This window comes from Sorex araneus, chromosome 9 (genome assembly GCF_027595985.1).
Source record: "Sorex araneus isolate mSorAra2 chromosome 9, mSorAra2.pri, whole genome shotgun sequence".
NCBI classification, from domain to species: domain Eukaryota; kingdom Metazoa; phylum Chordata; class Mammalia; order Eulipotyphla; family Soricidae; genus Sorex; species Sorex araneus.
Window position 1 is genome coordinate 10,885,155 of NC_073310.1, and position 25,657 is coordinate 10,910,811.

At 53.2% G+C, this 25,657-nt stretch overlaps 2 protein-coding genes across 2 annotated transcripts in view; one reads left to right on the plus strand and one right to left on the minus strand.

Moving 5' to 3' along the window:
- RNF10 (ring finger protein 10) overlaps positions 1–10,204 on the plus strand; it is a 41,704-nt gene extending 31,500 nt beyond the window's left edge. Inside the window, exons 13-17 of the mRNA XM_055147170.1 lie at positions 2,333–2,488; positions 4,034–4,134; positions 7,393–7,450; positions 7,798–7,956; positions 8,741–10,204. Coding sequence (XP_055003145.1) covers positions 2,333–2,488; positions 4,034–4,134; positions 7,393–7,450; positions 7,798–7,956; positions 8,741–8,817 — 551 coding nt within the window. The 3' untranslated portion in view covers positions 8,818–10,204. The remainder of the gene's footprint in view (positions 1–2,332; positions 2,489–4,033; positions 4,135–7,392; positions 7,451–7,797; positions 7,957–8,740) is intronic.
- A 1,338-nt stretch (positions 10,205–11,542) lies between these two features.
- POP5 (POP5 homolog, ribonuclease P/MRP subunit) lies at positions 11,543–14,153 on the minus strand. Its single transcript, XM_004611084.2, has 5 exons — positions 14,063–14,153; positions 13,846–13,988; positions 12,485–12,634; positions 11,996–12,079; positions 11,543–11,894 (listed from the first exon to the last, which is right to left on the minus strand). The coding sequence occupies exons 1-5, from the start codon at positions 14,080–14,082 to the stop codon at positions 11,779–11,781; spliced, it is 513 nt and encodes a 170-aa protein (XP_004611141.1). The 5' UTR covers positions 14,083–14,153; the 3' UTR covers positions 11,543–11,778.
- Between the last annotated feature and the right edge of the window lie 11,504 nt (positions 14,154–25,657).

Consider the following 25,657-nt stretch of genomic DNA (forward strand, 5'->3'; position numbering starts at 1 on the left):
TCTGGAACTCTCCTTGCCCCCTCATACAGCTACCTTAAATCTCCCCGTCCCCCAGCAGCCTGGGGCTTATCTAAAGGTGTGGTTACAATCCATAGGGGGTATAGTTCTATCTCTTAGGGGAATGCCTTCACTAGGACAGAATCTCTCTTTCAGCAGGAAGACCCACCCAAGGGCAGAGTCCCATGAATGTGTTTCTCTTCTCCTCAGCCAGCAAACATATAAGAATTCATAATATTAATCATTTTGTATGGACACAATAAGAGATGCATTAAAGCTTATAGAATTGCTCTCCTGGGGCCATCTCAATCTCAGACTACAGTGCTCAGGCCAGATCAGTCTTTCCTATCCCTAGCAGGGTCCCAGTCTCATAATTACTATTGGATCATGACAGCATTTGTCTATGATCAAGCTCTTAACTTATAGTTAAGAATTAGGCACTTTGGCCAGGCCCATCTCGATGCCAGGGTAGCACATAACTCACCGCTTGCCCTGGATCCTTCCCGTCCCACGTCGGGGACCCTACTTTGGGGTGCTAGGAACTGAGGGCAACTGAGGCTTAAGTGGAGAAAGCAGATGTCCAGGAAGGAATATCGAGGCCAATTAAGTCTTAAGTTATAAAAACATAATATTGTCTTCTTGTGTCTATACAAAAAAGACATAGCTTTAAAGTAAATTATTCAAAAGGCATAAAGAGGAGAGAAAGGCAATGTTATAATATTCAGTGTCCTAGGAAGTTCTGACCTTACCAATTAACAGAGTTTGATTAAGGGAAGAGCAGATAAACTGGTAGAATTGGTTACAGATAAACAAAGGAATGGGAGTGACTCGGGAGCGCTTTGATGGGTGTGACTGATAAACCTAAGCTCCTTGGGCAAGGGGAGCAAGGACGAACCAAAGTCAGGCCTAACATATTTAGAGCTATATTCCAACACCCTTCTTGTTTGCTTCTTTTATTTTTATTTATTTTTCATTTATTTATTTATTTATTTATTTATTTATTTATTTATTTATTTATTTGCTTTTTGGGTCACACCTGGCGATGCACAGAGGTTACTCCTGGCTCTGCACTCAGGAATTACTCCTGGCAGTGCTCAGGGGACCATATGGGATGCTGGGATTCGAACCCGGGTCAGCCGCGTGCAAGGCAAACGCCCTACCCGCTGTGCTATCTCTCCAGCCCCTGCTTCTTTTATTTTTCTTTTTGGGTCACACCCAACGATGCACAGGGGTTACACCTGGCTCTTCACTCAGGAATTACTCCTGGCAGTGCTCGGGGGACCATATGGGATGCTGGGATTTGAACCCGGGTCGGCCTCGTGCAAGGCAAACGCCCTACCGGCTGTGCTATCGCTCCAGCCCCTCAGCCTTGCCTTTCTTAAGTATGGAAACGTTCGAGTACAGAGGACAGTATAATTAATCAGCCCCATGTTTAGCACCCAGCTATAATTAAGACTAGAGAAAACAAGGCTTCTTAATGTACATATGTATGTATTTGGTTTGGTTTTGGGGCCATACCCTGCAGTTCCCAGCTTTCTGACTCCGTGCTGACTCCTTCCTGGCCCTGTGCTCAGGGTTCACTCCTGGCAGGACTTAGGGACCCTGTGTGGTGTCAAGGATTGAAGAAGGGTCAGCCCCATACCAGGCAAGCACTCTGCCAGCTGTGTTAGCGCTCTGGCCCCAAAGACATTATAAAGTGACAATAATTATAAACTTGAGGGGTTTTATTTTTGCAGTGCAAGATCAAGCCCAGATCTTCGAATGCAAGGCAAAGATTCTAGTGCTGAGCTGCATTTCTGGTGCTACAAATTTGAACTTTAAAGCTTCTGTGTAGGGCTGAGGAAGGTGGATTAAGTGGTAGAGGGATTGATCCCTGGCCTTAAAAAGGAGGTGGGTGGAGCTGGAATGATAACACAGCAGGTAGGCCCGGATGCGATTCCTAGCATCCCATATGGTCCCCTGAGTACCGTCAGGAGTAATGGAGTAATTCTTGAGTGCATGAGCCAGGAGGAACCCCTGTGCAACACTGGGTGTGACGCAAAACAAACAAAAAAAAGAAAAAGGGAAATGTCTTTAGCTCTGGAGATACATATTTTCTGGCCTCAAAACTGTTGAAACAGATTTAAGGAATTCTAGGAATTCCAGAGAGTATTCAACAGGTAGGAGCTTGCTATATATGTGCAGACCCGGGTTCAGTCCCCAGCGCTCATGTGGTTCCCCCAAACACTGTCAGGAGTGAGCCCTGAGCACTGCTGGGGGGGGGGGGTCCAGAAAAACAAATAATAATTTTAAGAAACAAAAGATGGAAGGAATTCTCCCATTCTTGTCTTTCCAGACCCAGAAGTCCACATTCCCCTGGAGAATCTACAGCAGTTTCCTGCCTTCAATTCGTATGCCTGCTCCTCCGACTCTGCTTTGGGTCCCACCAGCAGCGAGAGCCATGGGGCGCTCTCTCTCTCTCCTCTGAGTAGAAGTCCGAGTTCCCAAGCAGGTAAAGGATGAGTTGGGGGTCAAAGAAGGCAGCCGCCAGCCACGCCCCTCACCAGAGCCCTGGTCAGAACTCCAGAGCGGGGTGGATGATGGTCCTCTGCGCAGAGTGTGTTCGAGGGCCATCGAACCCTGTTCCCACTGACTCCGTGATCCCTGTGGCTTCTGAGAAAGCTAAGGTAGCGCGCAGTCGACAGTTAGGCCTAGATTCCTCACCACGACGAGCTGTTTTCTTTCCAGAAAGAACAGTTTGTTTTGTTAACACTGGTAATGCTTCGGGCTTACTCCTGGCCCTGAACACCACATGCATGCTGGTGATCACACCAAGGTCGGCCTTGTCCCCTGCACTATCTCACTGTCCCCTTATTTGAATGTTTTTTTATCTTTGAAATGCCCGTACCACAAGATACCTGTACACGTTCCTTCCTTCTTGACAAATTAGGGAAGTGGGAGGTCACAGCATTTATACTATAACATGCTTTCTGCTGGCAATGGAGGACATGTTCTCCATGAGCCACATTCTTTTGTTCTGAGCCTTACCTGGCGGTACTCAGGGCATGCTCCTGGCTCTGCCCTCAGGGGTCACTCCTGGCGAGCTTAGGGACGCAGGAGTGTTGGGGGGTCAAGCCAGGCCAGTCACTGCAAGGCAAGCGCCCTCCCCACTGTCAGTCTGGCCCCTGTCTCTACTTCTCGGGCCCCTTTCCATAAACTTAAGATCAAAGGAAACAATTGTTTGTGAATATTTTTCCACTTTTATTTGTTTTGTTTCATTTTGTTTGGGAGCCACACCTGGCAGTGCTCAGGGCTTAGTCCTCAAGAGTCAGGAATCACTTCCTAGCCCCTTCAGGATACCACATGCAGTGCCGGGAATCAAACCTGGGTCATCTGCATGCAAGGCTGGTGCCCTTTCCTTTGTACTCTTTCCAGTCCCAAGCCTTAAATATTCAAGCAAAAAAATAAGAGCATTTGTATAGTGGTAGGCCTGAATCCGGGTTCACGGGAGGCGCGCGTGACTGCAGTGATCAGGGCAGTGGGTAGGGGGCGCTGTGGGAAGCCGTCAGCTGTGGGCCATGAAGACTGGATGAAGTGCTGGAGAGAAAAGCCCGCGTTTTCCAACTGCTGATGTGTGCAACTGGGATTTTAGCTGAGTGTTGCCTGGGCCTAGGCATGTGCTGACTGGGACGTAGACTGACCTGATTAAATTGTATCTTTTCCTCGGAGCACTTTTGCCTATGCAAAGCCAGTGCATGGTAGAAACTTAGGCTTCAAGAGCCCTGGGTGGGGGGTAGGGTTTCTTACTACAGGGCGTAGATTCCGCCTTGTCTTCAAAGTGGCGATACTTCTGTTTCTCCGTGCACTGGAGACTGATGTGAACAGCAGGCCGTACCCTTGTCTTCATTAGGAACAGGGCGAACTTGAAGATCAGTCTCAGTCAGTCGGTTGCATGAGGTGGGGTTGCTGGTGACCCAGACTCAGCTGAGGGGACTTTTCTTTCGCGAAGAGGGTATTCTGTGGGACCGGGGTAACCGGATCTCTGGTTCCCTTTCAGACTTCCTGCTGACGCCTCTGTCACCTACGGCCAGTCAGGGCAGTCCCTCGTTCTGCGTCGGGAGTTTGGAAGAGGACTCTCCCTTCCCGTCTTTTGCCCAGGTGACTACTCAGCTGTGTCACGCGGTCGGGGTTACTCTGCTGTGGATTCTCTCAGGGGCTCGTCGGAGACGGGGAGACTCGACCTCCTGCGCTGACTCTGAAACGAGCGGCTTGTGCCCTGGCACCTCCTGGGGTGTCCCAGGCTTTCCTGGAGACTGGGAAGGTGGCCGGGAAGAACTGAGGGAGGAGCAGTTTCGGTGACCATATTAGATCGTTGTGTGCTCGTCCACAGGCTGGGGACAGTCGGCTTTTTTGTTCTTGCTTTTGGGCCACATGCAGTGGCGTTTCGGGGCTATTCGGCCGGGCTCAGGGTGGTCCCAGAGCTCAGGGTCCTTGGCCTGCCGTAAGCGAAGCACGTCCTCCCGCCCTTTGAACTCTCTCAGGGTTGTATCCGTTTATTCATTATTTATTTATTTGGGATTTTTTTTTTTTTCTTTTTGGGTCATACCTGGCGATGCACAGGGGTTACTCCTGGCTCTCTGTACTCAGGAATTACTCCTGGCGGTGCTCAGGGGACCATATGGGATGCTGGGAATCGAACCCGGGTCGGCCGCGTGCAAGGCAAACGCCCTACCCGCTGTGCTATTGCTCCAGCCCTTATTTGGGATTTTTTGGCTGCGCCTGTAATGCTGAGAGATCACCCCTGTGGTGCTGGGGACTGTGTGTCCTGCTAGGGATCAAGGCCCGCTTGACTGACGGTCAGTGTCAGCCCCAGCACAGGTGCCCTGGCCACTGCGCTGTCTTAGGCCCCTCAGCAAGCGCTACCTCTAGCTCGCACTGCCATAAAATTATCTCTTTAGGAAGAGGTTCTTTATTCATCTTATTTATATTTCGGTGAGGATTTTGGGCCACACCTGGCTGTGCTCAGCTTACTCTTGGCTCTGTGCCGTCTCTCCAGCCCCTCACTTTACTCCTTTCTCATTTTGTTTTTGTTTGGGGGCTACGCCCGGCTATGCTCAGGGGTTCCTCGTGGCTCTGCACTCAGGAATCACTCCTGGTGGTGCTCAAGGGACCCTGTGAGATGCCAGGGACTGAACTGGCATCAGCTGAGTGCAAGCCAAGTGCTTTGCCCACTGTCCTAACTCCAACTCCTCACTTTATTCTTTTTTTTTTTTTTTTGCTTTTTGGGTCACACCCGGCGATGCACAGGGGTCACCCCTGGCTCATGCACTCAGGAATCATCCCTGGCGGTGCTCAGGGGACCATATGGGATGCTGGGATTCTAACCCGGGTCGGCCACGTGCAAGGCAAACGCCCTACCGATGTGCTATCACTCCAGCCCTCCTCACTTTATTCTTTAAAACAAAAGCAAACACTTGGCAGTCCTTACTCGGATAACTGCAGAACTGACAGCTTGACAAGCACGCACACACAAGTTCTCCCTGGGACTAGTGTGGAATCCCTGACCTAGTAGGCTTTCTGTTCGAGGGCCACACCTGGCGGTGCTCAGGGGTCACTCGGACCATATGCGGTGCCAGGGATCAAACCCAGATCAGCAAGTGCAAGGCAAGTGCCCCGCCCACTGTACTGTCACTCCGGCCCCTTGTTATTAAGAACAGTCGAGGTGGATATTTCTCACGGCAGTTTGAGAAATAAGCTGAAATTGAACTTTTGTCCTAAAATAAAGGAGAAAGAAACGATTTGAAAGCAGTCCTGAAAGATATCGGCTGCTAGACTTCAGGGTTCTATGCAAGTCATCTTTCCAGAGTTGTCAGTTGCCCAAATTGTTCGACTTATTTTTTGATTTTCTGCCCACACTGACTATAAAGCTCAGTGGCAGCTCCGCCTGGTTCTCAGGGATCACTCCTGGCTGTGCTTGGGGGACCCTTGGGGGTGCACGGGATCGAACCCTGGTTGGCTGTGTACAAAGCAAGCACCTGACCCATGTACTAAGCTTTTGGCCCATGATCCATGATTTAATTATTAAAGTAAAATTCAAATGATTTAACACTACCTAATGCTGTACATATTTTTGTATTTAGTGTTCTGTATTATTTTTATTTGGGTATATTCAGAGATCACTCTTGCACTTAATTTTCAGGCCTCTTTTGAGGCAAAACAGTTCCTCTGGCCTCGATGGGTTTTATCTCATTTGCATGGCACGGACTACTCTGTTAGGATTTTCGGGCCCTCCTGGCTGCATGGTGCTGCGGACCTTTTATATGGCAGAGGGGAGTGAGCCCACGGCTCCTGCATGCACAGTCGGTGCTCCAGCCCTCGGAGTAGTCTTGCCCTCCCCCTTCCCCCAGCACAGGCTTTTTTTTCTTTGTGGAAGGGGGACAGACTCATCATTCTGTCATTTACTAGATCACTTAGATGAAAATCTTAGGGAATATTTAAATTGTTTTTCTGTTTCCTTTATACTAAATACCAGATGAATATTGTTGAAACATTGTGCCAACTGGCCAACTGTTCATAGACTATTACATCATTTAGATTTATCGGATCTTTGATTTTTTTTTTTTAATTAAGGGTTTTTTTTCCTTTTTTTTTTTTGTTACTCCTGGTGGTGCTCAGAGGACCATACAGGATGCCAGGGATCGAAACCAGGCAAATGCCCAGCCCACTGTACTCTTGTTTGGTTCCCTACGGCAATATCCAAAAGTTAACAAAAAACCCTTGTAAAAGCAAAAGGAATGCAGAGTACAGAGGGCAAGTGCACAGGCAGCTGGCCGGGGCCTGACCCCCCCCCCCCCCCCCCGCACCTCCCCTGAGCACCGCCACAAGTGATGCCTGAGTACAGATCCAACCCCTGAGCGTTGGTGGGTGTGGCCCCCAAACCCGCTCTTCCCTGCCCGCCTCCCTACCCGCCAAAAGAGTCTCTTGTGCCTTCTGTGCAGTGACCCCTACCTGTTTCCTGGGGAACAAAGCAGCTCCTGGTTTCCCAACGTGTGGGGCTCACTGCTAGTTCCACTGGTCAGGGCAGAGGACAGGGTCATGACATCGTGATCCAGTACCTGGAAAAGCTTTCGTTCTGATTATTTTGTCACGCCTGGCAGTGCTGGAGGGATTAGTATGTGGTGCCAGGGAACGAACTTGGGCCTCCCACATGTACAGCCCGCATTCCAGCCCGTTGAGATCTCCTTTGCCCCCGGAAAAGCTTGTCAAAGGCAATAGTTGGCTCTGAAGCTCCCTAACCACTTACTGCTCCCCTGACCACTGACCACTTCTGATAAGGGGCACTGACCACTTCTGACAAGGGGACGTTTAAGAGATGGAACTGGTGACTCATTCATTTGTCTCTTTCCACGCTGGCAGATGCTGAGGGTTGGAAAAGCAAAAGCAGACGCGTGGCCCAAAGCTGCTCCAAAGAAAGGTGAGAAGGGGCGGAGTGTCCTGTTCCTGCTCCGAGGCATGTTTCTCCCTCCCTTGTCGCGGTCTGCTGGTGGTGTCCGCTAGGAACTGGCACTCCCGCTGCGGCGCTTCCTGGGCGTTCCACATTCCGGGGCCGCACTCTGAGTGCCCCCGGCCACGCTGCTGGGAGCGGGGTGCCCACAGGCATCAGACTCGGGGCTCCTGAGCTCAGTGGCAGGCACTCTTTGCCCGAGCCATCCCCGGGCAGTACGGGGGCCCAGGGATGCCCGGGCACTGTGAGCCCTTTAGAACGCAACGGGCTCTAGACTGGTCGGTAGAGCTGTAATCGTGACACTGGTGTTTTCGTAGATGAAAACAGCCTAGTTCCTCCGGCCCCTGTGGACAGCGACGGGGAGAGCGACAACTCAGACCGTGTTCCCGTGCCCAGTTTCCAGAATTCCTTCAGCCAAGCCATTGAAGCAGCCTTCATGAAACTGGACACACCGGCGACCTCTGACCCCCTCTCTGGTAAAGGGGCAAAGAATGGGAAGCCAGCTGTCCCGCCACGCACACGGCTGGTCCTCCTCACCAGCTGGGCGCCTCTCCCTCTGAACTGCTCGGCTCAGTGTCGTGCCAACCGGCATTCCGTGTAGAATGTCACATGGCAACTTTTTGCCATCCCCTAACTTTCTTGAGGCCCAGGTGTGAAATTTTTCCTTCCGCTACATGGAGAGTTAAGTACTCCCGCCTACATTTTAGAATAGGTCTGGAGACTCTCCTGGCCGGGAGCCAGGCGGGAAGCCCCTTCCCACACCGGTGTTCATGGTTTGGCAAAAGGGACACACCTCTGTGGGGCTTTAGCGTGCCAGGCCTGTAGTAGATTTTATTGTCATTCATCAGATTACATAGGCACAACCCATAGGTTACAGTCAGACATGAACAGGGACAAAAAAAAAAATTGCAAACCCTGGCAGTATTTATGGATTGGCGTTTACATCCAGGATTTTATTTTATTTTTGCTTTTTGGGTCACACCCGGTGAGGCATAGGGGTTACTCCTGGCTCTGCACTCAGGAATCATCCCTGGTGGTGCTCAGGGCACCATATGGGATGCTGGGAATCGAACCTGGGTCGGCCGCGTGCAAGGCAAACGCCCTACCCGCTGTGCTATCACTCCAGCCCCTGCATCCAGGATTTCTTGATTCTAGAGCCTGCACTCCTAACTGCCACCGATGTTCAGTAATGAAAACGGGACGGAGGTTTGGGAAGGGGGCCTAGCATTCTAAGCGACATTCTCTTGTGTTTCTATTTAGAAGAAAAAGGAGGAAAGAAAAGAAAAAAACAGAAGCAGAAGCTCCTCTTCAGCACCTCAGTCGTCCATACCAAGTGACACTACTGGCCCAGCCTACCTTCTCCATCTGTTTTTTCCCTGTGCTTTTGATTTGCTGCTGTAATTTTAAGTATTTTGAGTTTGAACAGATTAGCTCTGGGGGGAGGGGGTTTCCACAACATAAGGGGGAACCAAGAAAATTTTAAATACAGTGTATTTTCCAGCTTCCCGTCTTTACACCAAAATAAAGTATTGCCACTCACAAGAGATCTTTTCCTGCCAAGGATTTTAGTTTGTTGCCAGGTTAGTCTTTTTTTTGGCCCGCGTGTGATTAGTTTTCCTCCCGGCCGTCCCCGGAGCAGCCCGGCGCACTCGGCTGGCCTCCGCGTCGGGCACGGGGGTTTCAGAACACCTGAGTTTGCTTTTTAAAAACGTGTTTTTGTTTTTTTTCCTTGATCCCATCTGTTCAGTTCTCTCCTCTTGTTCAAGAAACAGGGATGGGAGTAAAATGGATTTAGGTCACCCAGCCTGAATTGCAGTTTCCCTTCTGAAACTGTCAGGCTGCGGTGCCAGCCGTGGGTTACACTGCGCGCTGGCTGGCAGGGCAGGGCAGGCGTGGCGGAGGCAGGGAGGAAGCCCGGCCCTGCCACCTCCAGGCCAGGTTTCATTGCCAGTGACCGGAGTTGTAGGAACTGAGTGTGTGACACCTGGAGGCCAAGCAGAGCAGGTCCGTGAGCAGGGGAGGGGGGCTGCCCTCTGCCCCCCAGGGCCCAGAGCAGGGGAGGGGGCTGCCCTCTGCTCCCCAGGGCCAGAGCAGGCTTGTCTCGGTTTAAGCTGAATTGGATGTGAATTCTTTTGCTGCTTAATAAAAGTAACCTCTAGGTGTAATAGAGTGTGAAGGTAAATAGTTACAATAAATCACCTGCACAAGCATTGTGAACTGTTTTTTTTTTTCCCTTTTTTCTTTTTAAAACCCATTTCACATCATCTGGACCAGTGTTTTCTCAACTGGGGATCCCCAGGATATTCCGAGGAGGCCCTAGCATCAAGGCCAGGGGACCGATGGGTAGGACAGGGAAGGTATCGGGTCAGAAGAGGGCCACGGTCAGAAAAAAAGGTCGAGAATCACTGATCTAGACATTATTTTGACATAGGTTGAATGACATCTATGGTGAACTTGAGCAGCTCTGCCAAGGAAAAGGGTACTTAAGGTGGGCTTAGGCAGGGGAGGGGCCTCGAGGGAGTGCTAGGGGTCAGAGCCAGGACCCCTCATACATACAAAGTTCTACTGCTGTTCTACCACATCCCCAGCCCTTTGTGTGTGTGTGTTGCTTAAGACTTTTTAATATCCATTTTTACAATGTGTAAAATTTGTTTTTATAATCAAACTGAGCAGTTTTTATCCCAGTCCATTTCTCCATAATAAAATGCATACCAAAGTCCCTTGTATGATTTTTTTTCTTTTTGACTTTTGGGCCACACTTGCTAGTGTAGGGTACAGAGGCTGCTCCTGGCTTACTGCTAGGACTGAACCTGGGATTCCGGGATGCAGAAACACGCACTCCAGGATGAGGCTGTCTCAGGGGTCGCTCCTATATGTAACAGATGCATGAATATTACTGAGGCCCCCCCTCCTCAGCTCTGGGTTGGAGCACCCTCATACCCCCAGTAGAGTTCTCATGTAGGAGTTCCTCAGTTTCAGCTCAGCACTGCAGGAAAAGTCACCTATTAAATTCAACAAATCGTTAGGATCCCCTGAGCCCACCAGGAGTGATCGGCTACAGCAGAGCCAGGAGTAACCCCCAAGCACAGCCTGGTGTTCGGCCCTCACCTCCCCACAGTCAAACTTCACAAGTTATTTCCCTCCAATTCCTAAAGGTGTGGCAGTTTCAGATCGGAAAGGTACCAGACAGGGGGCCAGATGATAGTACAGCAAGTAGGGTTCTGCCTTGTGCGACCCCAGCTTGATTCCTGGCACCCCATACCATCCCCCGAGCACCACCAGGAGTAATTACCCAGGTGCAGAGCCAGGAGTAAAACCTGAGCATCGCCAGGTGTAACCCCAAAACAAAAAAGGTACCAGGCAGTAGATAAGGCACTGCCCCAGGAAGCTACCAGGAGCCGGGGGGCTGCTGCTCCCTTCAGGAGGATGTCAGATGACTCTTCAGAGTGCAAGGACTACATCTTTTAGTTGTGTTTCATTTGGGCACCACACCCAGTGGTGCTCAGGGGACCCTAAGGGGAGCCAGAGATTGAGACAAGCTCAGCACACTAGGAAAATTAAGACTTTCCAAGGATCTTAAAGTTTTTTTGATCAGTACTGAGACTACTTAGAAATTTCCCCCACACCCCATCCTTTCATTTTTGGTTTTGGGGCCCTCACCCAACAGTGCTTGGGATTTACTCCGGGCTCTGTTCAGGAATCACTCCTGGAGGTGCTCAAGGGAACACGCAGTGCTAAGGAACCAGGGTCTGCGGCATGTAAGGCAAGTACCTTACCTGCTATACTATCTTCCCAGCTCCTGGCAGCCCCTGTTTTGCTCAAGAAGTTTTAGTGTGACTGGTTAAATATGTACAGAAACCAAACAGTTACTGATGAAACAAATTTATGTTTTAAAACATTCACTTGCTGGGTCTCACCCCAGAGTGTCAGAGCTGGGCTCTACGTGGCCTGCTTTGCTCGGCGGAAATGGGTGTGTATCAAATAATAAGTCCAGAACCAGTCTTCCCAGTCGGAGACGGGAGGAGAGACTGGACCAAGCATGAATTTCTGAAGTATGCTAAATGCTGCAGAAGCGAAATACATTTATTAAACCTATTCTCGGCCAGACAACTAGATACAAAAATTAACTACAGGGGGTTCAGTAGAGCCACTGAAACAGTGAGGAAAGGGGCGACTCTGGTTTTGGTGCGTCGTCTGCTCGAGCTGCAAAAAACATTCTGGTGATCAGCGATTCGGTCCAGACAAGCATGTCCTGTTCCAGTATGGAGCCCAGGGGGCACCGTGGAGCCTGTCCTGGCTCACTCCATCGCTTCCACAGCGTCTTCGCCCCCGCTCTCCGAAAGCTCTTCCTCTCCCGACCCCTCCTCCAGCAGGCAGCTTCTCGTGACGGACTTCTGAATCGCTTCCCGCTCTCCTGGAGAAAGGCAGTTCCGGCAAGAACGATCCTTCGGGGGTGAGCTCTTCCTCAAGCAGGGGCAGGCCCCTACCCGGCGGACTCGGGCTCCTGTGACTTACCTGGGTCGGTGCAGTGCTGCAACAAGACCAACAGCTGCCTCCTGTTGTACTGAATCAGGAACTTCTGACAGGTTCTGATTGTACCTGGGGTGCCAGAGAGCTGCAGTCAACAGTGTGTGAAAGCTACCTGCCGCTAGGTGGTGGAAAGCACCCCGTTCTCAGCAGTTCAGCAAGACCCACCCGCTGGTCAAGACTCAACTCAAGGGGCCGGAGGATAGCACAGCAGGCAGGGAGCTTGCCTTGTATGCGGCTGACCCCAGTTCAACCCCCGGCACCACATATGGTCCCCTGAACTCCACCAGGAGTGATCCCCAAGCGTCGAGCCAGAGTTAAAACTGAGTACGGCTGGGTTATGGTTCAACCCTCCAAATGACAACTCATCCTCCCACCATCCATGAAAGGACTAGAACTTTCTATCCAGCTCTCGTCCCCCAGGCTCCGGTGGACTCCACCTGTTAACTGAAAATCAGTCGTAGCACATACACTTACCTCCCACGTGTAAGGTGTTGAGAAAACAGGGGTAACGGTGTCCTTTGTTCTCCAAGTATGTGATAAAGGGAAGAGCTGACCACACAAGCTGGTAGAATTCTTTCCGGCAGCGAAGGAGTACGATGCCAGTATAGGCGTTGAGGTAGCGAACTATGGAGAGTGGGGGTGGGTATGTTGGGTGAGAGTGGTGGAAAACTTTGGATTGATAGGAGCAGGTTAAATCCAGGATAAAGGGGGCAAGAGACAGTATAGGGGTAGGGCACTTGCCGTGGACAAGGCCAACCTGGGTTCAAATCCTGCGCACCGCCAGGATTCCTGAGTGCAGAGTCAGGAATAACCCGAGCACTGCTGGGTATGCCCCCACCCCCGAAACAACAACAAGAACCAGGAGAATTAGGAGCCTGGAACTAGGCGGGTGTTCTAGGCAATGGTACTTGGGGTGCATTTCTTTTTCCCGGAAGGAAAACGCTATTTTGGGGGCATTTTCATTTATACAAGGGGAGGTGGGGTGAAAATCCTGTCTTGGAGATCAGGAAATTGGCAACAGAACTGAAAATGCTAATGCTTTCTGCCTAGTGGGAGGGTGGGGAGAGGCCCCCGTCTAACCCAAATCCTAGTCTAAGGAGACAGGCTCTGCCCCTGGATGTGATTTCTATTGTTTTGTTTGCCACCCCCCCCCCCCACACACACACCACACACAGACACAGGTACAGGCACAGACACAGACACACACACCCCATGGTGCTCAGGGCTTACTCCTCTATATGATGCCCAAGATGAAATCGACTTCACCCAAATGCAAGGCACGCACCTCTGTAGTTTGCCCTGCCCTCGAGGGCTAATGCTGACGTTTTTACCAGGCGATATCAATTTTACCAAGTACTAACTCAATCAGGACTACACTTTCTGGGCTGGAGCAATAGCACAGAGGGTAGGGCGTATGCCTTGCATGTAGCCGACCCGGGTTCGATTCCCAGCATCCCATAGGGTCCCCTGAGCACCGCCAGGGGTAATTCCTGAGTGCATGAGCCAGGAATAACCCCTGTGCATCGCCGGGTGTGACCCAAAAAGCAAAAAACAAAACAAAACTACACTTTCCCCTTTGATTCTACTAGCCTATCAAAGTCCATCGACATCCCCCACATGGACTTGTCAAACAGGTACAGGGGTCTCCAGCCCCCCAAATTTCAACTACCAAGCTCTTAACTTCGGGCACCTCTAGACTCTAGCCTGGGGTTTCTGACCCCAACCCCCCTTTCCCCGAGGAGGTCGCTATCAGGTTTGCTAGATCTCGGGGTCATTCCTGACCCTTCCTTCTCCTCCCAAACCCCTCCCACCGCCCGGTCCCCCAGACCAGGCACCCGCGAAGCCGATGGAACAGGCGGCTGCGCCGAAGGTCCCGTGCACGCGGGCGATCGTGTCCCGCACGAGGTTACAGAGCACGCGATCCTCCAGACTCAGGCGGCAGCGGGGGTCGTCCGACACCAGCTCGCAGAGCAGATACCTGCCACGGCCAAGAGACAGGTGAGCGCGGGGCGGGGAGCGCGCGGGGGGCGCGGCCGCACCCCACCCGCTCACCTGTGCTTGAACCGCACCATAGCGGCTGGCGCGCGCCGCAGCCCGACGCTCAAACCGGATGTCCGCGGTCCTGACGGCGACCAATGGGAAGTTAGCGTACCCAGCCCTGCAGCCACTCAGAGAGGGAAGCAGGACAGGAGGGCGGGACTAGCAAGCCGAGAGGACCAGCTCGGTGTCAGTCTCTCCCAGGCCCCGCCTTCCTCTGCGTTTGCGGAACGCATGCGTGTTGCGGACGCCCAGAGTGGAAAGGCTTGTTGCTCTTTGAGTGCCTTTTGCTCTTTGCAGAAAAAATTCGAAAAAAAAAAAAATTGCAAAAAAAAGTTCGAAAAATACCTCTGCTTCCTAAAGAGGCAGCCGCTGCAGCTGGAACCCTCAGAAAGTTAATTTTCCATTGCTTTGCGGTACGGTTCTGTATGCAGTTATATTGGCCGTTCAAACTGGGTAGTGGCGCTTTGGAGCAGGTATTGACACGGTGTATTTTGACCCTAATTTCAGTTTTGAGACTAATAGGCAGACTTGGGAGTATTTTACTTCTTTGTGCTTTTCTGTAAACACCAAAAACGGGGAAGTATAACACGGATTGTTGAAAGACACAAACAATGATAACATATTAGTTAGGGGGCTGCCTTGCATGTGAAGAACAGGTTTGATCCCTGGCACCACATGCATTCTCCCAAGTCTCACCAGGAATGATCCCTGAGCACAGAGCCAGGAATAAGCAACCCCCCCCCCCAAAAAAAAAAGAAAGAAAAAAGAAAGGTTTCTGATACCTTCTCAGAAATGACTTTTTTTTTTCTTTTTAAAAAAATTTTTATTAGTGAATCACCGTGAGGTACAGTTACAAACTTATGAACTTTCATGTTTGCGTTTGGTTTACATCCCTCCACCAGTGCCCATTCTCCTCCACCAATGTTCCCAGTATCCCTCCTGCCACCCGCACCCCAATCCTCACCACCCCACCCTGCCTCTGAGGCAGGGCATTCCCTTTTGTTCTCTCTCCTGTTGGGTGTTGTAGTTTGCAATAGAGGTATTGAGTGGCCATCATGTTTGGTCTATAGTCTACTTTTGGCACGCAGCTTTCAACCCAAGTGGGTCCACCCAACATCCTCTACTTGGTGTTCCCTTCTCTATCTCAGCTGCCTTTTCCCCCAGCATGTGAGGCCAGTTTCCAAGCTGTGGGGCAGACCTCCTGAGTCTATTCTCTACTACTCTTGGGTGTAAGTGTCTCATTCTGCTCCTTTATATTCCACATATGAGTGCCATCTTTCTACGTCTCTCTCTTTCTGACTCATTTCACTCAACATGATACTTTCAATGTTGATCCACTTATATGCAAATTTCATGACTTCATCTTTTCTAACAGCTGCATAGTATTCCATTGTGTAGATGTACCAAGGTTTCTTTAACCAGTCATCTGTTTTTGGGCATTCCGTTTTTTTTTCCAGATTTTGGCTATTGTAAACAGTGCTGCAATGAACATACAAATGCAGATGTCATTTCTACTATACCTTTTGCCTCTCCAGGATATATTCCCAGGAGTGGTATCGCTGGGTCAAATGGGAGTTCAATTTCTAATTTTTTGAGAATCGTCCATATTGTTTTCCAAAAGGGCTGAACCAGTCGGCATTCCCACCAGCAGTGAAGGAGAGTCCCTTTCTCCCCACATACTCACCAACACTGGTTGCTTTTGTTTTTTTGGATGTGGCCAGTCTCTATGGTATGAGATGACATCTCATTGTTGTTTTGATCTGCATCTCCCTGATGATTAGTGATGTAGAGCATTTTCTCATGTGCCTCTCAGTCATTTGGATTTCTTCTTTGAGAAAGTTTCTGTTCATTTCATCACCCCATTTTTTGATTGGGTTGGCAGTTTTCTTCTTGTAGAGTTCAACCAGTGCCTTGTATATCCTTGATACTAACCCCTTATCTGATGAGTATTAGGTGAATATTCTTTCCCATTCCATAGATTGTCTTTGTATTTTGGTCACTGTATCTTTTGCAGTGCCGAAGCTTCTTAGTTTAATATAGTCCCATTTGTTTATCTCTGTTTCCACTTGGTTGGTCAATGGCATATCATCTTTGAATATACCGTTGGCTTCAATGTCATGGAGGGTTTTACCAACCTTATCTTCAATGTACTTTATGGATTCTGCTCTCTGTCCGGTGGCGGTCGCCATGCCACCGCAAAGGGGAAAAGGCCGAGGGACAGAAACCCTTCCCCTCCTGGAGCTGCATGGGGCCGTAGCTTAGTTCACAGTCCAGACGTATATCTGCCAGCAGCTGCTGCCTTCTGAGATCGGGTCCTCCTTTCACATTCTCGTGTGACTGTATTACCAGTTGCACTGTGTGTGTGTCGATACCACTGTTAGATCAGTCAATATCCTCATGGTCGGTGTTTAAATTAGCTCCAGACGTTTTGCTGCGCAGCCAACTAGGCTTCATGGCCATCTGACATTCAAAACTGTCACGGGCTTGTGAGGTTCAATAAGGAGGGGGGGGTGGCGGTTAGGCGACAGATGTCAGAGCCAATTATTTGTAATAATCCGGAAGCTTTTCCCATCTCTCTCTTTAAAAAAAAAAAATGTGTTTTTTGGGTCAAAGCCGGCAATGCTCAGGAGTTCCTGCACTCAGGAATCACTCCTGGCCGTGCCCGGGTGGACCATGCCAGGGATCGAGCCCGGGTCAGCCGCTTGCAGGCTTGCAAAGCACAGGCTTTCCGCGCTGTGCTGTCACTCGGACCCCCGCATCTCTCACTCTTTCGCGGTCGGGAAAGGAGGAGCGCGAGGGATGGGGGGTTCCTAGGAATCCTCCCGGCGCTCACGCCCATGAATAAGCTGAGGACCCGGCGGCCAGCAGGGGGCGCCCGAAGCCCGCAGCGAGTGCCATGGCCCGGCCCGGCCTCGGGGCACCCCTGTCGGGGCTCGGCCCCCTAAACTGACGCCCCTGGCACCCTCCTCTCCGCCCGCGCGCTTCCCCGGGCTCACACGCGAAGCAGAGTCGGACCCCGCACGCCCCCTGCGCCCGGGATGCTGCTCAGCGTGCGGTGCCAGTGCCCCCGCCGCCACTGCCGCCTCTGCTGCCTCCTCCTCCTCCTCCTCCTCCTCCTCCTCCTCCTCCTCCTCCTCCTCCTCCTCCTCCTCTCCTCCTCCTCCCTACTCCTCATCCACCTCCTCCTCCTCATCCTCCTCCTCCCTCTCCTTCTCCTCCTCCTCCCCTCCTTCTCCTCTTCCTCCTCCTTCTCCTCCTCCTCCTCCTCCTCCTCCTCCTCCTCCTCCTTCTCCTCCTCCTCCTCCCCCTCCTCCTCCTCCTCCTCCCTCTCCTTCTCCTCCTCCTCCTCTTCCTCCTCCTTCTCCTCCCTCTCCTCCTCCCCCTCCTCCCCCTTCTCCTCCTCCTCCCCCTCCTCCTCCTCCCTCTCCTCCTCCTCCCTACTCCTCATCCACCTCCTCCTCATCCTCCTCCTCCTCCCTCTCCTTCTCCTCCTCCTCCCCTCCTCCTCCTCTTTCTCCTTCTCCTCCCTCTCCTTCTCTTCCTCCTCCTCCCCCTCCTCCCCCTCCTCTCCCTCCTCCCCCTCCTCCTCCTCCTCTGCAACAGGCTGATGCACTGCGGCTCCTCCTGGGGGGGGGGCGAGGGGGAGCGGCGGCTCCCCGGGGCGCGGGGCTGGGGGGGGTGGGCGGCCCCCAGGGACGGTGCAGCGCGCTCCCCGCGGCAATTAGCCCCGCGCCCCGCCAGCCGCTAATTACACGTCTCCTAATGAGGCCGGCGGCTGCCTGCAGTCCCCGGGGCCCCGCGGCGCGCACCCCGCCCGTACCGTGCGCCCGGGCCAGCGTGGAGGGGAGCGAGGCTCAGGGGCGCCCCCGAACCTGGGTTCCCACGCGCGGTTGCTTTCTCTCCCACGGGCGCCGGGGAACCTTCCTCGGAACCTTCCTCGGAACCTTCCTCGGAACCTTCCCCTGCCGCCGGCCTGGCCTTCTGCACCAGGGCAGGGGATGGGGGGCGCCCTGCCCTTATTGCTTCTCCCCGGGCTGCCCGCTGTTGGTGAGGGCCTCTGTTCCCCGGCCTGATGCTAAGGGCTTGACCGCTTACTCCTCCCCCAGTGCCCCCTCGAAGGGCCCTGGGCGCCCTTCTCACGGAGGGAAAAGACTTGCCCAAGGTTGGGGGGGGGGCTTCACACAGGCAAGGCATGCGTCCCCCTCCCCGCCTCTGCCCTTCCCAGACCCTACACAGTTATCCCAGCCCAGGGGTCACCTTTTAAGTACCATCTATCTGTGCTTTTTTTTTTTTTTTTTTTTTTTTTGCTTTTTGGGTCACACCTGGCGATGCACAGGGGTTCCTCCTGGCTCATGCACTCAGGAATTACCCCTGGTGGTGCTCAGGGGACCATATGGGATGCTGGGAATCGAACCCAGGTCGGCCACGTGCAAGGCAAATGCCCTACCCGCTGTGCTATCGCTCCAGCCCCTATCTGTGCTCTTAACCCTTTACTCTCTGCTAGTCCCTCTTCTGGGACCTAGAGGAAAATTCGGAAGTGATGGGGCCAGAGCCGCAGTTCAGCGGGGAGGGCGCTTGCCTTGCATATCACCAACCCAAGTTCCATCCCTGGTATCCCTGAGCACTGCCAGGAGTGACTCCTGAGTGCAGAGCCAGGAGGAACGGAGTAACCCAGGAGCATCGCCAGGTGTGGCCCCAAAACAAAAAATAAATTAATTAATTAGAGGTGAACCCCATTGGAATGCAGAAAGGAGATGCTGGGGGTCCTAGAGGCCCCTGGAGATGAGTCGAACCCTGGGCTGAGAGTGGCCAAGGGAGATCATCTGTTTAAGTGACTGTTAAGCGGCCGCTGGTTCTGAGGGACCACTGCTCCTCTAATCCAATCAGCCGGTTCCCTGTAAAGCCTTTCCGGGGACAGTCTGGATCCAATTAAACCCTCCATCTGCCTGGCCCCGGGCCCGAGGAGCTGCTGCCCGCCCGCCCTCCAGGGAGCTGGGCCGGCCTGGTGCTCCCCAGACCTCAGTCCTTGGCCCTGCCTCTCTCTCTGCTCCTCACCCCTGCCTGCTGGGAGGGTTTCTCCTCCAGAAATTAATTGAAATTACAAGGGCACGAGGGCTTGGCCCAGCAACGTCTGTGCGAGAACTGATCCCGCTGAGCTTCTTGCAACCGGGCCAAGTGGCGGGTGAAGTAGAACGTGGTTTGTGGCCATGAAAGGTGACGAGATGTCAGCTGCTGAGAAAGACCCGGGGTCTGCGGTGCTATTGGGCCACCGTGCCCCAGAGAATGCTCTAGAACATTTTACATAGTGACTCACGACCACATCATCACAGAGGCACTTCGTTTGGTAAAACCCATTTTGTGGAGGAGGAAATTGGGGCTCAGAAGGAACTCGTGACTCCAAAGCAAGAGGGCCAGGCTTGAGTCAGGAGGTTAATATTCCTCGTCTCTGTCCTGCGAGGTCTCTCGTCTGTCCTCAGGGGCCCCAGGGGCCAAGCCTGGCCATAACTCACTCTATCAGACCGGGAGGTTCGGTGCTCCGGGCGGAGTTCAGAAAGCCACACTCTGCTCCGGGCCACTGTGGTGTGGGGGGCCAGCCGTGGCTCCCTGAGCATGCAAAGCAAGAGCCCCTCACCGCTGTCATCTCCCGGACTCCACCCCCGAGTCTTTGGTTTTTTTTTTTTTTTTGCTTTTTGGGTCACACCTGGCGATGCACAGGGGTTACTCCTGGTTCTACACTCAGGAATTACTCCTGGCTGTGCTCAGGGGACCATATGGGATGCTGGGATTCGAACCCGGGTTGGCCACGAGCAAGGTAATCGCCCTACCCGCTCTGCTATCGCTCCAGCCCCACCCCTGAGTCTTTACCGGTGTGGGAAATTGCCCAGGGGTGATGTGAAAGCTGCTGATGGTAGTGATTGTACAGAGGAGGAGAAAAGGGGGTGAAGCCAGAGGGAACCTCCTTGCCCTGAGTGTGGACTTGACCCTGTGTCTACGCCTTTCCCGGTGTACCTAAGTCTATATTCCTAGTTCATACACAGCTTGGGGTTTGGGTGTGAGCATGATACTTTTTTTTTCTCTTTTGGGTCACCCCCAGCAATCAGGTATTCCTCCTGGCTCTGCACTCAGGAATTACTCCTGTAGGTGCTGGGGGACCCTATGGGATGCTGAGAGTCGAACCTGGATCGGCCATGTGCACCCTAACCTCTGTACTATCTCTCCAGCCCATGATACCATTTTTTAAAAAATTGATTTTGGGTTATGTGCAGTGATGCTCAGGGGTTCCTCCTGGCTCTGCACTCAGGAATCACTCCTGGCCGTGTGTGCAGGACCCTACGGGATCCCGGGGATCGAACCTAGGTTTGGCCATGTACAAGGCAAACGCCCTCCCTGCTGTGCTATGGCTCCAGCCCCATTTTTTCGGGAGAGGAAGCCGAGCTCCTGACGTGGCCTGTCTGGACAAAGGGACTCTCCAGCCAGTGCCCATTGTGGTGTAGATAAGAGCGTCCTGGGCTTGCACGATTCAGCTGGGAGGACAGTGCTCAGGCCAGATTAGTCTTTCCTATCCCTAGCAGGGTCCTTATCTCGTTGTTACTTTTGGATCATGACAGCATTTGTCCAGGATCAAGCTCTTCACTTATAGTTAAGAATCGTGGCACTTTGGCCTGGCCCATTTTGATGCCAGGGTAGCTCACAGCTTGCCCCTGGGTCCATTCAGTCCCTCATCGGGACCCTGCTTTTGGGGTGCTAGGAACTAAGGGCATCTGAGGCTTAAGTCGAGAAAGCAGATGGCCAGGAATGAATAATATTTGAAGCCAATTAAATCCAAAAGCATAATATTAACTGTCTTCCTGTGTCTATACAAAAAGGACATTGCGGGGCTGGAGTGATAGCATAGTGGGTAGGGCGTTTGCCTTGCATGTGGCCGACCCAGGTTCAAATCCCAGCATCCCATAGGGTCCCCTGAGCACCGCCAGGGGTAATTCCTGAGTGCAGAGCCAGGAGTAACCCCTGTGCATCGCCAGGTGTGACCCAAAAACAAACAAACAAAAAAAAATCAAAAAGGACATTGCTTTAAAATAAACTATTCAAAAGATATAAGGAGAGGAGAAAGGCAATATTTCACTTACACCTATAAGAATCATAGATTTCTGAGGAATCTGACCTTAAAAGTTAAGAGTTGGGGCTGGAGTGATAGCACAGCGGGTAGGGCGTTTGCCTTGCAAGAGGCTGACCCGGGTTCGATTCCCAGCATCCCATATGGTCTCCTGAGCACCGCCAGGAGTAATTCCTGAGTGCAGAGCCAGGAGTAAGCCCTGTGCATCGCCGAGTGTGACCTAAAAAGCAAAAAAAAAAAAAAGTTAAGAGTCTGATTAAGGGGGAAAGGTGGTAGATGGGTTGGGGAAGAGAGCACAGAGAGGAGTTTACAGATAAACGCAGTGGAATGGAAGTGCCTCGGGAGCACTGTGATAAACCTGAGCTTCCTGTGGCAAGGGGAACAGGACACACCCATGTTGTCCTAAAATGTTTAGAGCCATATTCCAATAAACACAGAGGGATGAGGTGTGTCAGGAGCACTGTGATGGTTGTCACTCGAAAAACCTAAGCTCTCTGCAGCAAGGGAGGAAGGACAAGTCAATGATATCCTACATCAGGGCTTGAACCCAGGTCAGCCACATGCAAAGTGAGCACCCTGGCTGCTGTACGGTTGCTCCACCCCCACGGCTCCCAGTTTCTTTTATTTATTTATTTATTTATTTATTTTTTGCTTTTTGGGTCACACCCGGCGATGCACAGGGGTCACTCCTGGCTCATGCACTCAGGAATCACCCCTGGCGGTGCTCAGGGAACCATATAGAATGCTGGGATTCGAACCCGGGTCGGCCGCGTGCAAGGCAAACACCCTACCCACTGTGCTATCTCTCCAGCCCCCCTTTCTTTTATTTAAATGAATGTTTTATTGAATCACTGTGAGATAGACCCTTACAAAACTGTCCATGATTGGGTGCTCAGTCACACAGCGTTCGAACACCCATCCCTCCCCCAGTGTCCCTTTCCCAGCACCAGTGTCCCCAGTTCGCCTCCCGTCACCCCACCCCCTGCCTGCCTCTATGGCAGGCACTTTCTTCTCCCTCTCCCTCTCTCCCTCCCTCCCCTCCTCTCTCCCTCTCAGATATTGAAAGGTTATCAGGTATCAGGTGAGCTGCCACCCAGTCTCCCTGCTTTCACCACCTCACCGCTCCCCAGTCCTGCCGCTCACAGCCCCCCAGGACACCCCCCTCTCCCTACGGCTTGGCCTGTGACCAGCTCTGCGATCTCAGTCACACTCACGGCTCCCTGGGCCTCAGTTTCCCCGATCGCCATGAGACGATGACAGGAGCCAGTGAGAAGGGCACTTCCTGCTGGGGTCAGGCCGGGCCGGGCCACCCACTGACCAGCCAGCCCCAGGCGGGGGCCTCCACCAACGTCTCACACTCGGTTCTGGTCCAGCGTGACCATTTCCAACTCTCGTCATACTGGCCCCTTCTCCAGCCTACCTACGTTCTGCCCCACACACACACTTGTGGTCGATTCCAACCACTGACCAGTCCTCCTAGCCCCTGTTGTTTTTTTTTCTCCCTTGGGCCCCGATTTCAAGTTAGCCGTTCTGTGCCCCTGTCCCCCCTCCCGCAGGGCCAGGGCCCGGCCTGCTGTGCCTCCTGCAGGAAGCCCTCCGGGAACTCACCCTGTGTTTTCCCCACGTGCCTACAGCCCCGGTGGGCTGAGACCACTCGCCCCAGCTGCCTCAGGGCAGAGCGGTGGGTAGGTCCGTGTGGCCCCACTGCGGGGTGAGGCCGTGACGGGGCTCCTGGTTCGGGATGTTCCGGCGCCTTCCCACTGCTCGTGTTTGGAGGGGGAAGGGCCTCAAAATAGCTGCCGCTTCTCCAGCACGGCGCGAGGCCAGGACAGGAATAGACATCTGGGGGTGGCCGCCTCAGCTTCCCTCAGGGGCCCTGGGGGGCCGGGAACAGGCAGAGGCCAGCTTCCCCCCCGCTGCGGCGGGCGGTGAGCACAGCCGTCAGTCACCAGCCCGATCCTGCCTGTGACACACGGCGAGTGTCCCTGCACGCACACAGGGGGCTGGCTGCTCAGTGGGTGGCCCGGCCCGGCCTGGCCCGACCCCAGCAGGAAGTGCCCTTCTCACTGGCTCCTGTCATCGTCTCACGGCGATCGGGGAAACTGAGGCCCAGGGAGCCGTGCGTGTGGTGATTGAGATCGCAGAGCTGGTCACAGGCCAAGCTGTCGGGAGAGGGGGTGTCCTGGGGGGCTGTGAGCGGCAGGACTGGGGAGCAGTGAGGTGGTGAAAGCACGGAGGCTGGGTGACAGCTCACCTCCACTGCCTGTGGACTTTTCACCTGTGAGATCTGGGCCTTGGTTTTATCACCTGTAAAATGGGCACAGCAGGGCCGGAGAGATAGTATAAGTGAGATGGGCACTGCCTTACAGGCTTGAGCTCGAGCCCATAGAGTTCTCTTCCGGACGTCAAATCTCACTTTGGCCCACACCCAACAGTGCTCCTGGCTGACTCCTGACCCTGTGAGCTGTGCTCCTGGCGGGGCTTGTGGGACCAAATGTGGTGTCAGGGACTGAATGCAGGTCAGCCACTTGCAAGGCAAACACTTTCCACACTGTGCTCTCTTTCTGGCCCAAATCTCTCTCTTTTTAGGGTGCTATTCCCTCCAGGAGTTGCCCTCTTCAATGCTACCCCCCCACCCACCCGCACACTGAAGCCAAGCAGCCCGGGTGTGACTCTTAGCTCCCCTGCTCTCTGGCTGTGTGATACTGGGGGAGATGCTTAACCTCTCTGTGCCAGTGTCCTCAGCTAGAAAACGGTCCTGACGATCATAGCACTTACCTCATAGGGTGGAAGGAAGGATGGAATTATTTAGCACTTTTTTTGTTGTTGTTTTGGTTTGTTTTTGGGCCATCCCTGGGTGTGATCGGGGCTTATTCCTGGCTCTGTTCAGGGGTCCCTCTGACCACGGCTTGCCGTGCTGGGGGATTGAACCAGGGTTGGCCGCGTGCAAAGTACCTACCGTACTGCCTCTGGCCTGTCACTTGGCCCTTTACTGCGGCGCTAACCGTAGAGCTTGATAAATCCTTGCTGCCGCTCACGTAGCACTCACCCCATTTTCAAACTCTCTGTTTTTATTCTCTGGGTTTTTCCATCTCCCCTGAAGATTGGCTCCCCTGTTAGAATGTGGGTCCCCTGAAGGTTTATTTTTTTTTCTTTTTGGGTCACCCCCAGTGCTCTGCGCTCAGGAATCATTCCTGGCAGTGCTTGGGGGACCATACAGGATACTGGGAATTGAACCCGGGCCGGCCTCGTGCAAGGCAAATGCCCACTCCCCACCCCCCGCCCCACTGTGCTATTATTGCTCCAGTCCCACCCTGAGGGTTGTTGACCTTGCTGGACCTCCAGTACCTCGACCAGTGCCCGATCCACCGAAATGAGCACAGATTGAGTCATGGAAGGGCTGGAAAAACCAGGCTTCTAGATTGTTCTGCCTGCAGCCCCTCCAAATATTGCTGTGCTCAGCTCATTTCTTTTTTGGGTGGGGGGCACACCCAGTGATGTTCCGGGGTTTCTCCTGGCTCTGCACTCAGGAGTTACTCCTGGCGGTGCTCGGGGGACCCTAGGGGATGCCAAGGATTGAACCTGGGTCGGCTGCGTGCAAGGCAAACGCCCTCCCCACTGTGCTTTCGTTCCAGCCCTGCTCAACTCATTCCTGCTGTGCAGTTCCTCTGCGGGAAACCACCCCTCGGAGAGGGACCAGCCAGCCTTGGCTGGGCTCTCCCCGTCCTCTTGCCTGCCCCGTCAGCAGTCCCACGAGCAGTGAGCCTGCGCCCAGACTCCCCAGGCCCCCCTCATTCTGCACCTGGGGAAACTGAGGCCCAGGGAGGGGAACGGAATCGGCCCGTTCAGGCGGCACCTTCAGCACCGTCACCTGCCATGTCGTCACCCACCACGTCCCTTGGGGAGTCTCCAGCGTCCAGGCTGGAGCTGGCTCCCTGCAGTGGCTGGGGGCAGGACAGAGGTGGGGGCCGGGCGCTGGCCTGCCTTGGGGTGTCTCTACCCAGCGGGGCCGCGGAGGGACCTGGGAGCGCCGTGCTTCGGCCTTGAGCGGGATGCACTCCTGACACTGAGCCCGGGGCAGTTAGAGCCTCTGTGGGCTCCCCGGAGATGCGATGATGAGTTCCCCTGGGTGCTGGGGAAATGGTACTTGCAGGGTCTACACTGAGGCTGGAGCAGTATGGAGGAGGCCCTTGCTTGCACATAGCCGAGCCCGGCTCAATCCCCGATATCCCATACGGGACCCTTCTAGGAGTCAGCCCGGAGCACTGCTGGGTGTTCTGGCCCCAGAACCTAAAAAATAATTTCACTGTATCGCTGTATCACCGTCATCTCGCTGTTCATCGATTCGCTTGAGCGGGCGCCAGTAACGTCTTCATTTGTCCCTGTCACATGCTAGTGTAGCCCAATGGCATCTTGCTTGCTCCAGGAACGCGAAGAGCACGTTGTTGTTACTGCTTTTGGCATATCAAATACGTCACGGGATAGCTTGCCAG